The 13,428-nt window shown below is 33.9% G+C and overlaps 1 protein-coding gene across 1 annotated transcript in view; it reads right to left on the bottom strand.

The window, feature by feature from the left end:
- LOC110445369 overlaps window positions 1–13,428 on the bottom strand; it is a gene marked incomplete at its 5' end in the record, with an annotated part of 208,636 nt that overhangs the window by 110,847 nt on the left and 84,361 nt on the right. Inside the window, 12 exons of the mRNA XM_021489943.1 lie at window positions 20–106; window positions 956–1,282; window positions 2,058–2,174; window positions 2,830–3,255; window positions 4,488–4,607; window positions 5,129–5,452; window positions 7,808–8,020; window positions 8,670–8,757; window positions 10,064–10,227; window positions 10,917–11,046; window positions 11,904–11,995; window positions 12,854–13,035. Coding sequence (XP_021345618.1) covers window positions 20–106; window positions 956–1,282; window positions 2,058–2,174; window positions 2,830–3,255; window positions 4,488–4,607; window positions 5,129–5,452; window positions 7,808–8,020; window positions 8,670–8,757; window positions 10,064–10,227; window positions 10,917–11,046; window positions 11,904–11,995; window positions 12,854–13,035 — 2,270 coding nt within the window. The remainder of the gene's footprint in view (window positions 1–19; window positions 107–955; window positions 1,283–2,057; window positions 2,175–2,829; window positions 3,256–4,487; window positions 4,608–5,128; window positions 5,453–7,807; window positions 8,021–8,669; window positions 8,758–10,063; window positions 10,228–10,916; window positions 11,047–11,903; window positions 11,996–12,853; window positions 13,036–13,428) is intronic.

Genomic DNA, 13,428 nt, shown 5'->3' with positions numbered 1-13,428 from the left:
TACTAGCATGTGCACTCACCTTGTGTCGGTCGGTATTCTTTTATATCCCATCCTTTGTCCATGGCATAGCCACATGATTCCTCAAAGGTACAGTTTGCTGACACCTCTGAAATGATGTCATACATTATTACAATACGTTAGAAAAGCTTATCAAATTGATAACTACGAATTATTTTCGATAATTTTAGCGAAAAAACAAGGCGTCCTACGAAAATCAAATGTACAAAATAATAGCATAGTTATGTTGATTTTAATTTGCTACAACTATCGCTAGAATGGCAGATGTTTCAACATTTCAACATTGACATCAAGGACGACAATGTCCTCATGCTGACCATGTGAAGAGACCTTGACTGAACATGCTGTATAGATAAAAGCAAAAGCGAAAGGTATACAAGTTGTGCCTATCATTGATAAAGTCACACTTCGATACCTGGTGATTCATTGTATCGTCAAATCAGAGAAAACATACACAGCAGGTCGATGTCATCCAGGCTAAACTAAATGCACTACATATACCATATATATACGTTATCTGATCGACAGATGGACAGAGTAGGATTAATAGGATAATAACACTTCAAATAATTCAATGTTAATTTTTAATTAACAGGATCAATCTTAAAATCATATCGTTATCTTCACCAAAATTAGGAATTAAATACCAGTATTAGAGAAATGATCAATAAAAAGACTAGATTAAAGTATTTCAGTCATTGACATGTTTCTATGCCAGGCTTGTATCACTCACCTTTACAATTGCTCTTGGCAAAATATGTTCAATCACTCAGTGCTTAATAGACACACCTTTATTTTGAAATTCTTTGACAAAAATGCCTAAAGGTTGTTAAATAAATTGAAGATTTTTTTATGGTAAATCTGACCATTTAACCTTATTGATAATTTTATTTTGGCCTGGTAATTTGATAACAGATTAAGATAACTGAAATTTTACCTGGGCATGGGGTGTCCGACAAACCGATATCTTTTACGCCGACATCTGATTCTGGACCTTGGCCTCTCTGTGTTGCAATCCAGAGTTTTTGTCCTTGGCTTTGATTCATGCTTGGGACCATGAAGCAGTATTCTTGGAAGTTGTCAATATAGAATAAATTTGAAATGACAGCCTCATAGGTGCCATATGTCAAATTTAAATATGTTGACTGGTTACTACGGAATCTGTACTTGAAATGTAGGTATTGACCGGATCCGTCAGACTGCAAGTTGACAGCGGCGGTATCCCAGGGGTGACCGTAAGATGAATCAGCTATCAATATGTATTCTGTAAGTGGAACAATAAGAGAAAAATGGTCAAATATGTATGGAAAATCTGAGAGAGAAAATCAATGCCAGCCGTTGATTAATACAGAAGATTTTGTTTATGTAATCACTGCTGCAGATCATCCGTACCATCTCACTTCAGTCGTGATGCGAGACAGAACTTACGTGAATGAAATAACTGATTTACAACGTATATTTGGGTTTTGTTTCCTCTTAATGTAATGCATGCACTAAACACTAAAGCAGCATTACAAGAAGTTTTGAAATATTTGAAATTGTCATTTTGAATGTTATTATGTAAAAGTATAAAATAACATGCAGAACTGCCTCTTCTTTGTGATTTCTCTCTAGGCAGTTGTTCGTAAATGACTCTGTGAGGAAGTTAAACCCCAAATAACCAAACAAATTTGCGAAAGATTAACAATAAGCATAAAGAGCATTTTATTTTTGTTTTAGCAATTAATTCAAAACGATATTTGAGTAATATAATTGACATTAGTGACTTGCATAGGAAGGTGAATGAATGTGATATATTTTATTATTATTAATATCACAGTATCTTTACTGTTTCAGAGGTGGAAAGCAATTGTTTGCTTCTGACAATCATTCGTTGATTTTTTTCCAAAATATCTTTTTTAACTTGTCCATAATACGCAAGTAAAATTAAACTTCCCTGAAATTAAAATCACTTTATATTTTACTTGAAAAGAATTGATGGACACCCCCTCCTGCTGACTCATAAATAAATTATGTAGCGTCCCTTAAGTATAACTGACCATCAATGTAACGTTCGAGCTGCCAACGGTAATCTGTTTCATCTGGACAGATGTCATTAGCGTCATAGCTAATACCACATGTGTGAGGCGCCTCCCAGTCGCAAGTCTCAAGACTCTCTACAATATTAAATCTTCTGTTTGACACAATTTAATCGGAAGAACATATCTTTCCCCACTGAAATATACATATAATTAGCTTAACACTGGAAAGAGAAGATGATACACCTGGCTAGGTAACGGGTACGTTATATATATTGAGCAAGGAGGTAAGTCTAGCAGTGTAGAGATATATGAAAGTTGTTCAATTTTCGGAGCAATCCAACCTCTCATCGAGACAAAGAAAAACTCAGAACACTTAAATTACATAAAACAAAAGAAAAATATATAATATTAAATACATATATATAATATTTAAAAACAATTAACTCCCCTGCTACGATAAATTCTGCCTGCGGCTATACTTTAATTTTGAGGTATATATTAGGTAACAACGATTCAAGCAAGAATCAATCAGTGTGAACATTATCAGCTGTACAGTTAGTATACAATAATGATTTATTTTTAAAAGGTATGCTTTAATAGCAACTTTTGGTATGGTTGGTACACTGAAATACTGTTATATTTAACACAGATTAGACTGAACTGTTCTAGAAACAGTGAGATAGAATGTTAATTTATAGGATGATTATAATTAAAGAGTTTTTTTCTTTAACATTTAAATTAAGATCAATTTGTCAGTTTCAATAGTTGAATATTACAGATATGTACTCACTCTGACAGCTTTCTCCTCCCATAACAATGTCATCCACATACACGAAAGCATCTGACTCCTGGTTATAATCTACACCTTCATGGATAAGCACAAAGCTGATGTTTTGATTCTGGGCTCTGCTGACGTCAACACAGTAACTCCTCCAGCTGTTAGACATATCAGACTTCTCTATAACTAACAGTGGCGTTAATATTGAGTTGGATCGGTTTGTATTGTGCATATGTAAAACACTCGTTAGATTTTGGTCCTTTAAAATATCGCTGCCGTTAATGAGGCCCACAGCAAAGCGAGAGCCTCCACGTTTAGTAACGTGAAATGTCACGCTGGAGAGATGTTGGGAGACGAAGAATGGCGAGAGGAGCCATGATGTAAATCCGTCGTAATACTCGCCTCTGCCGTTATACTGATGACTCGCAAATACATCTCCTGAAAATGCAAAAGTACACAACAATGATAGTGATGCAATGTAATAGAAATATATTAACACTATTTTGATATTATACTCTTATAAGCCAGAAGAATGCGATATCAGCATAACGGACGAAGACCCCGAGGTTTGATACCGTACTGGAGGAGGTATTATCTCACAATGGTAATAGCATGATCTTTGTTATCACCTCTGCCATACATAACAAACAAAAAATAAAGGTATTTACAATCTCCTGACACAACAGCTACTTTTAAGCAGTCAATAATTATTGATGTCTGATTAAGTTTTTCATTTCGTGTTTTGGCTCAGCATAAATCTATATTACTGCTGAAGTTTTCGCCGTATCTACTTCTTCGTCTTACAGTTTTTTCATTTTTCAGAACCCTATCCTACAGCGACCGTGTGCTGGAGATGTATGTCATCTTCATTGCTCAGAACCTATTTATTTGAACAATTTTTGATAATTTAGTGGTAATTCATCATTATCATCCACCATTTACATAGTCCCAAAATGAACTTGGTGCAAGCTTTTGTTTTGGCGAGATTGTAACTGTTACCGTTTGACATTTAGAGATAACGTTTAAGAAATTTCGGAAAATGATTTAATCACACTAACTGATCTGTGCATGCACGCTTATTTGGGTTTTAGAAGAGATTTCTCCGAGGTTTGAAGTACGCATCTATGGGATTGCATTGAAGAGGTTTTACATTAGCACCAATTATTCATTTAAAAGTCTCATTCATATATCCTTGGACACTGGTTCCTTAATTCAGTCGTGGCTTTTAAGAGATTAAAGAGATTTAGCGGTTGAATTCTATAATCATTTTATAAACAACATTTAGTGCCATAACTAGCTAGAATAAGCCATTGTAAAGCGCTCTACTGTACATAAATATATGATTAATACAATCAATACAATTAGCAAATATATCAGTATTAATCAGTATTTTTTGAAGAATTATCAGGAGCCGTCTCATGCAATCACTACTAGTCCTATGCCACCTGGCTAATATGTCCCTTCGTGTGTATGCCTGTGTTTGTGCTGGAAATGTATTGTATTGTGTTTGTAGTGGGACCGTGCTTACGACGGTATCATTAATTGTGCCACCTCACGTGAATGCAACAGCACAGATACTGCAACATCCACCCTGACCATTTTAAACTCCACCTGGGTTGATTTGCCAAAGGACCCTTGCGCTCTGGGTAGACCAATTTGTGTTAAATTACCTTTCGACGACATCGATGTGGTGTCTTGTATCTTTCTCCACTCCATCATTGCCATATTTGGGTCGAACAAGGAGAGGTACCCACAATCCCCTGGCTCATTAAAGGTACAGCTTCCAGGACCTAATACAAATTACAAGGCCAATAAGGCTTGATTACTCAACTTGTATTAAGTTTTAAGATAGATTGATGTAAACCGCAAATTTCAAAAAGTGTTGGGTCAGGATTACTCATTGCAATGTTCCTTGACCTCAACACAATGGCCTGGCCCGGCCACACAATAGTTGCATTCAAGTCAATTTTAAGGGTAGGTTACTATTTTAACAAAAAGAGATCAATGGAATTCTCTAGACATAATGTCAATGAAATTCTTTAGTCGTTTGCTTGTAAAATAAGGAACCCTAAGGGAACTTCTGTACTTCATTTAGTTTTTGAACTTTACTGTAGTGAAATTTTAAACTTTACTGCAATGAAATTTTCTACTTGGCGCAAGTGAAATGCTTTACTTATATAAACTTTTGTAATTCAAATCCGGAGTAATTGTAGAACCTAGATATACAAGTTAGGAACAGTTAGGAAAAGTACACATGTATTAGTATATATAATTGACTTACCTGTAAATATACTCTACATGTATACCTTACCTGGACAACTGCCCGACTCTACTGCCACATCCTTCACTGCAATATGGCTGTCATTGTCAAGCCCTTGGGTAGCTGTGAAGCTCAGCGAGACCGTAACACTAGCTGGTAGGTCCATGCACTTGTATATCCATTTACCTTCTATATTTGATACAGTATCGAGTAAAGTATCGTTAGCTTTGACGGTCATTGTATTACGGCCTGCACTGTTGAAGAGGAATGTTAGTTTGCTGGCCATATTGGTTTCAAACGTCGGGGAAACGAGAATTGCCATACCACCTTCAGTGGCATTGCCACTTTCGTCGTAGTAAACCATGTAGTTTCCATCTGGTTAAACAAAAAGACAAGTTGAAACAAATCTTCGCATATTGTATGCAAATAAGTAAATAAAGGTTTTGTAATTAGAGACATATTTGTTCGTGTAACGTTACAACGCAAGTCAACTATATATGCCATATTTACATGTCTCTTTAGTGAAACTATGGACATAATATTTACGACACCTATCTGTTATATACATATAATCTGCAATACGTGTCTCTAACTTCACATATTGTCTATATGTATCTAAATTGACAAATTGCCTACATGTCTCTTAATTGACATATTGTTTGCAAAAAAAAATTCTTCTGATGTTAAGTCATATTCCATAAACGTATTTAGCAATAAAATAATATTGAAAAATTGCCTTCATGTCTCTTACTTTATAAATTGTTTGCAACACATGTATTTAAAGTGACGTATTGTCTGGTAATACATATCACTTACTGAAAATATTGTCTGGTAATACATATCACTTACTGGAAATATTGTCTGGTAATACATATCACTTACTAAAAATATTGTCTGGTAATACATATCACTTACTAGAAATATTGTCTGGTAAAACATATCACTTCCTGGAAATATTGTCTGGTAATACATATCACTTACTAAAAATATTGTCTGGTAATACATATCACTTACTAGAAGTATTGTCTGGTAATACATATCACTTACTGGAAAAATTGTCTGGTAATACATATCACTTACTGAAAATATTGTCTGGTAATACATATCATTTACTGGAAATATTGTCTGGTAATACATATCACTTACTAGAAGTATTGTCTGGTAATACATATCACTTACTGGAAATAGTGTCTGGTAATAAATATCACTTACTGGAAATAGTGTCTGGTAATACATATCACTTACTGAAAATATTGTCTGGTAATACATATCATTTACTGGAAATATTGTCTGGTAATACATATCACTTACTAGAAGTATTGTCTGGTAATACATATCATTACTAGAAATATTGTCTGGTAATACATATCACTTACTAAAAATATTGTCTGGTAATACATATCACTTACTAGAAGTATTGTCTGGTAATACATATCACTTACTGGAAATATTGTCTGGTAATGCATATCACTTACTGAAAATATTATCTGGTAATACATATCACTTACTAGAAATATTTTCTGGTAATACATATCACTTACTGGAAATATTATCTGGTAATACATATCTCGTACTGGAAATATTGTCTGGTAATACATATCACTTACTAGAAGTATTGTCTGGTAATACATATCACTTACTGGAAATATTATCTGGTAATACATATCTCGTACTGGAAATATTGTCTGGTAATACATATCACTTACTGGAAATATTATCTGGTAATACATATCTCGTACTGGAAATATTGTCTGGTAATACATATCACTTACTAAAAATATTGTCTGGTAATACATATCACTTACTAGAAATATTGTCTGGTAATACGTATCATTACTAGAAATATTGTCTGGTAATACATATCACTTACTAGAAATATTGTCTGGTAATACGTATCATTACTAGAAATATTGTCTGGTAATACATATCACTTACTAGAAATATTGTCTGGTAATACATATCACTTACTAGAAATATTGTCTGGTAATACGTATCATTACTAGAAATATTGTCTGGTAATACATATCACTTACTAGAAATATTGTCTGGTAATACATATCATTACTAGAAATATTGTCTGGTAATACATATCACTTACTAGAAATATTGTCTGGTAAAACATATCACTTTCTGGAAATATTGTCTGGTAATACATATCACTTACTAGAAATAGTTTCTGGTAATACATATCACTTACTGGAAATATTAGCTACATGTCTCTAACTTAACATAGAATCTGCAAAAAAACCTTTAATTTAACATATTGTCTTAAATACATATATCTATTTTCACCTATTGTCTACACGTCTCTAACCTGGCGTATTGTCAACAACACATATTCCATACACTATTTTTCTATGAAATTCTATCGAAAATTTAGTTTTAAGACCAGAAATAAAACTAATATACTCTCGACATATTTCCTTATGTCAACGTTACTGTACCATTTAACTGTACCATACATGTCCCAGAAATACAAACATGGTAGTATTTATATATAGCAGAGTGACCACGAATGTGTTCTGTTATAAAAAAGCTATGATTTTCTTTTTCAATTTGTTTTTTCGTCATTTGTATTTTTTCTTTTACTTCGGTCATAATTTCCACTAAATGTTAATTGCAAGAACTCAATGGTCGACTTTCCAAGTAGGAAACAGGAAAGCTAGCTCTTTATTTAAGGGATTTAAAATTATACTAATAAGTAGTTTTTAGAAAGATGTCACACTGTACCATCAGAAGAAGGCAGTTGTACTCCAGGTCTTGTTTGTGTTTTGTTCACATCTTCACTGTGTAGCCAGTCCTGTTGTCCTTTGACAACTGCAGTGTTGAATCCACACATGTCTCTGCTGTTCTCGACACCAAACATGCAGCTGATCACGGGTCCATCGGTCGGCGCCACGGTAGGCGCCATGGGAGGCAGGGAACACGAATGCCATTCGTCCGCTGCAGACAAGGAGATGTCAAAATCTTACAGCTCGCAATCAATTTACGTATCAAAAAGGATCTCGAACGTCTTAACCAAAACAAATTAATGAAATGACCTTGAATGAGTGAAACAAGTGTGCGTTTCTTTTTAATATTATTTACGTTTCCTTGTCGAATGAAAAAATAATGTTACACTATTAAGAGGGTAAAATGACATATTTTTACCATTAACTGTTTTGTGATATGACGCCCTCGTTATTTGGTTGCTATAATATTGTGTATCTATGATGAGTTAATTAGATAGGAATAATTGCCAAGCCAATGAATTTACTGAGTTAATTTAATTCATAAAATATTCCAAGTTATATCTCTACATTCAACAGAATATGTCTCTTTTGAAATCAATATCAATAAAGTCTCGGAAGAAAGGAGAATTGACATAGTGTGTAAGTAAGGAAAGTAGGATTTCTGAAAGTGTATACATCTTAACAAGAAATTACGTCCTGAGGGCAAAATAGAATTAAACTGTTGCACGGGCAAGAGATAGCGGGAATTCAAAGGGAGTACTGCCAAAGAAAATCAGTGTTAAAATGTATTGGGAACAAGAGGAAATGATACTTTCAAAACTGTGTCCATCTGTAAGTGGTTACTTTATTAAGTTACATACCACACTCCCGAGACACCAAATACATATCATCAATTGCTACATCGCCAGCATAAATGAACGGCTTGGAGTTTGTCGTCTCAAAGAAAACCTATAACAATATAAGTGTATAGATAAGTGTGCCATTGACACTATACATTTTTGATAATGAACATTTAGATGTAGAAACACAAGAACACACATGTTACTCACGTACGCAAACCAGTAAACACGTATATATATAATGTACATGTTTTCTACTTTAATATTACCTGGTTACTGTAAGTAACCAGTACGTATACATGTACTGACTCAACAAAACATCTACTAGTATATAACAATTTTGAGTTAGTGAAACTGATTCTTAAATTGTTTACAACTAAGGTTGTTTTACGAGCCGCAAAGAACAATGAGGAGATATATATGTATATATACGTATCTTATGATGTTTGCATGCCGACAATTGTTAAATCGTAATAATATTTATAAAGACATGATCTTGACAATAATGAAATCTATCTTTCACAGACACAAGTCCATTGGTAGCTTAAAGCATTCATATGATGTTACATACATAATATTTTGCATCATATCAGAAAATATCTGGCAAATGTCTTATCAAGAACGAGAACGATAGGCTTAACCTCAAGTTCCGTTGTTTTTTCCCCAGAAAAAACAACACATTGTTTTAAAAAGTGAATATTAAAAAACAAAATAGTGTATGTTAATTATTTTTCCATAGCGAAAAGTTAAACATTTTGTCTTAACCAAAAACAGTGATACTGTAAAAAGATCAATAACAATATTGTGGTGGCGGCCCGAAAGTATGTTCAGAAAAACTTTTGCAGAAATCACACAACTATATTTTTGGCTAGCGTATGTTTTTTTGTTTAATATAATAACACCAAAATCAGGATAATATTTTACTCTTCACCTTTGAATAACTCAAACAAAAGTGAAAAAAGAAGGACATGGAGACCTTTATAAGCAAGATATAATGTTCAGAGGAAAACTAATACATGTTATGCTATGTTACACGTTGCTGTTTTAACATTTAACAATAAAGAAAATTACGGTAAATTCGCACTTAAGGAATGCGAGCTTGGCGAATAATCACTAACCCTTATCATATAGCAGGTAATTGAATTCATCAAATTTTAGAATTAAAAACAACACTTCTGTTTGTTAACTCACTTACATCATATTCAAAACGATTCATTTCGTTATTGTCCTGTAGTTAGAAACTAACCACACACTTAGCAAAGGTAATGGTAAAATCAAGAGTAGTTCCAAACAAACACCATAAAGCTTACACTTAACAGTTATTTACGAGAGAGAAAGAAAAGTCCCATTTGGGAAGATTGTTAGATATTGCCGTCATATTTCATTGGAGGTAGTTTCAGGACTATTTTTTTCACCTGGAAGTCCATGGTATGGTTGAGTGTCATTTTGAGGAAGTGCCAACGTCGACCCTGGTCCCCTTTAACCTCCATGACGGTATTACCGAACGTGTCATATACATGGAGTTTACCTATCTCATGGCCGTACATATAGTAGTAGAAGGACAAACAAACTGGCGCCCCTAAAATGAAAAAAAAGTCATTTGCCGAAAAAACCGATTTAAGTAATAATAATATTTTATTTAAATAGTGTCAAACATCACTTCACAAATAAGTGTTCAATGTTAAAATACAATTTCAAGAATTATTATCTGGTCAGATTGGCCTACGAGACACTATTACCAAATCAATTCACATTTCAAATACAGATGACTTAATAAAGTAGTATTTCTATGCATGCATGTCATACACACATACAAACACATACACTTAAAAACATATATACGCATGCACAAACAATTGTTCCTACCGGCACTCACATGTCTGAATATATATATATTTGCATACCCCTAAAACACACTTTGCTTTTTATCTATGGTTTCAGACATCACATACCACATTGATCCAATTTTCTTATTATATACAATTTTTGAATCCTGAAAGTGTTTGGGCCCTGAGTTCAGTACCCTGGCAAAAAATGTCATCATTCAAGAATAATTAATTAACTTATTTATAACAAAGATTTTTGAAATTGGGAAAGATGGCAGTTGACATTTCCATAAAAGTTCATTTTAACATCAGTGGATCATGGTCATTTTACACATGACTTGTCAGATATTCAGTAATATTCATCTCTCTTCATCATTACATTTGGTGGACATTTAAATTAATAGCGTGTTTAATATCATGTGCTATATAAGCCATACTTTACCTCCCCTAATCATGGGTGTTTGTAAGATGGAAGGGATGTTGATGAAATTATTGTCTGAGTCATACAGCAGGTACCACTTCCCTACCATGGCAGTCTGTGGGCCACTGTACATATTGGGATTAGTATCAGCCTACAAACATAAAGTAGTTTGGTAGTTTAATGCTGTCATTCGATATAAAGTACTGCAGAAACGTCTACATGGAATTTTAATAGCAAAGGCATTTTTTTGTGTTTTACATCCTTTTAACAGCTGTGGTCATATATGGACGTGTCAGGTTTTGGTAGTATAGGAAAACCAAGTGCCAGGAAAAACCCACCGACCGGCGACCAGTAACTGGTTACTGCCTCACGTTGGTTTCGAACCTGCGATCCAGTGATGGAGGGATAGTGATTATAAGACGGTCCGATGGCTTAACTATTCAGTCATGTTGGCCACTCTTATAGAAGAAACATTTTGAGGAAAATTATCAAAAGATTTATTGAGTTTCTCAAATATCAACATATTATAAGTCCCACTGAAATTGACTATGTCTCCATGCAGCTGTCGCAAAAATAGTAGTAGAATTATTGATAACTGTTCCATTGTATCCCAATATCCTTTACACGTAATATTACTTGGATTTGACTTAGATTTATAAAGCGGGTGCTGTTGGTGAAACAAAATACGTTTTGCCTTCCGAAACACCTTGTCTTATTATCCTTGTACATTTCCAAGGGTCTCCCATGAAAATGATTGCTCTGTTCAATTTTGATCCACTTTTATCGATCGGGTTCAATTATGGTTTAGTTAACGCTTCTTAAATCTTTTGTATTTGTTTTGCAGTAGAAAAAATGTCAAATTATTCAATGCGAAATAAGTGCTTTTAGATGTTTAAATTTCCTATCTATCTCTAACTGTTATCATTTTGTATTGAAAACTTTTCAATAAAATATTACAGGTTTTGAAAATCAAATTGATGTTTTATTGATTTTCAGGGAAGTTCTTACCATTGATGCATGCCAGTGTCCCTCTCCGTTGCTTGTCAGATCACAAATGTCACCCAGTTCGAACGTACACTTTAGCATTGGGTCTCTGTTATCTAAATCGGAGAATATAAGAACGATAATAAGAAGCTCATCTGGAGAATTTCTATGTACAGACACATATGTACCTTATGAATGATAAATGTGATTTTCTTTACACCAAGTTACTTTCTAATCACTTAAATCATATATAATAATATATGCGGTCATATGAACATTTACCTTAAATTGAAAAAATAATTTGATTTAAAGTAAATTCCCATTGAAAATAATTACATTCTTCATATATTTGGATTAATAGGATCGTCATCAAGAACAAAATTCTTCCTACCACTTAAATGAGTTGACAATAAATCTTGTCACCAGACCAACCGTGAAACGGGATTTACAATGTTCATAATATGGACCTGTCTTAAAGTAGCATTACCCTGTTGCGTTGATGTATCACAGTATGAACAAGTATCTCAACTCTCTTTTCATCATTGTAATACAGCACTGAATACTCTTTAATGGGTACAATACAAGATGGTATATGTTTAACCCTTACACTCTATTTAGCTTATGGAATCATTAATGACCTATTCAATAACTATTTAGTTTTAACGAATTCAAATTCATTGGTATTTGATGAATCCACGTCATGGTCAGTACACCTGATATTGTCGTTTTAATTGCATCTTACCTCTTCTCGCGTTTAGCACAGGTGTGCCTGTTATCAGAGACGAATATACCGGAACTATTCGCGTATTTTGCGCACTCGTGTAAATTGCGCAGGTACTTTTTGGGTGACAAATTATGAAAACAAAACCTTTCTTTAACAATTTTCAAGATGGACTGTATTATATTATGTCTTATTATCATTAATAAACTGTGACAAATATATATAAAAAAACACATCTAATAGGTGATTTTACCACATGCCACTGCGGCTGTGAACACTGCCCCGTCAGAAGGGTTACAATGCGGGGTGACTCCCCACACGTTATGGTCACAGTCAGAGAGGGAGCTCTCATTGCCGAAACACGACACTGCCCCGAGCCATGTCGGCATGTCGCCGTGTGATGCCATGTCCAAGTACGCAACTGCGTTGGCTGAACTGTAAAGGTAAATAGTTCTACATCATCAAACATTGGCTGTACTGTAAAGGTAACTAGTTCTACAATATCAAGCTGTTGCTGAACTGTAAATAATTCCACATCATCATACATTGAATGCATACATAATAAGATACAAAATATTTCTAAAAATATTATTATCAATTTTCCTTACACACGAACAAAGAAACATTTTACACACATACATAACAATTAGTTAGACACGAACAGTGAAACATTTTACACACATACATAAGTAGTTAGACACGACCAAAGAAACATTTTACACACTTACTTAACAATTAGTTAGACACGAACAGTGAAACATTTTACACACATACAGAACAATTAGTTAGACACGAACAGAGAAATATTTTACACACATACAAAACAAG

This window comes from Mizuhopecten yessoensis, unplaced genomic scaffold (assembly GCF_002113885.1).
Source record: "Mizuhopecten yessoensis strain PY_sf001 unplaced genomic scaffold, ASM211388v2 scaffold2249, whole genome shotgun sequence".
Taxonomy (NCBI): Eukaryota; Metazoa; Mollusca; class Bivalvia; order Pectinida; family Pectinidae; genus Mizuhopecten; species Mizuhopecten yessoensis.
Note: the sequence above shows the minus strand (reverse complement) of the source record. Positions and strands in the feature narration are given on the sequence as shown.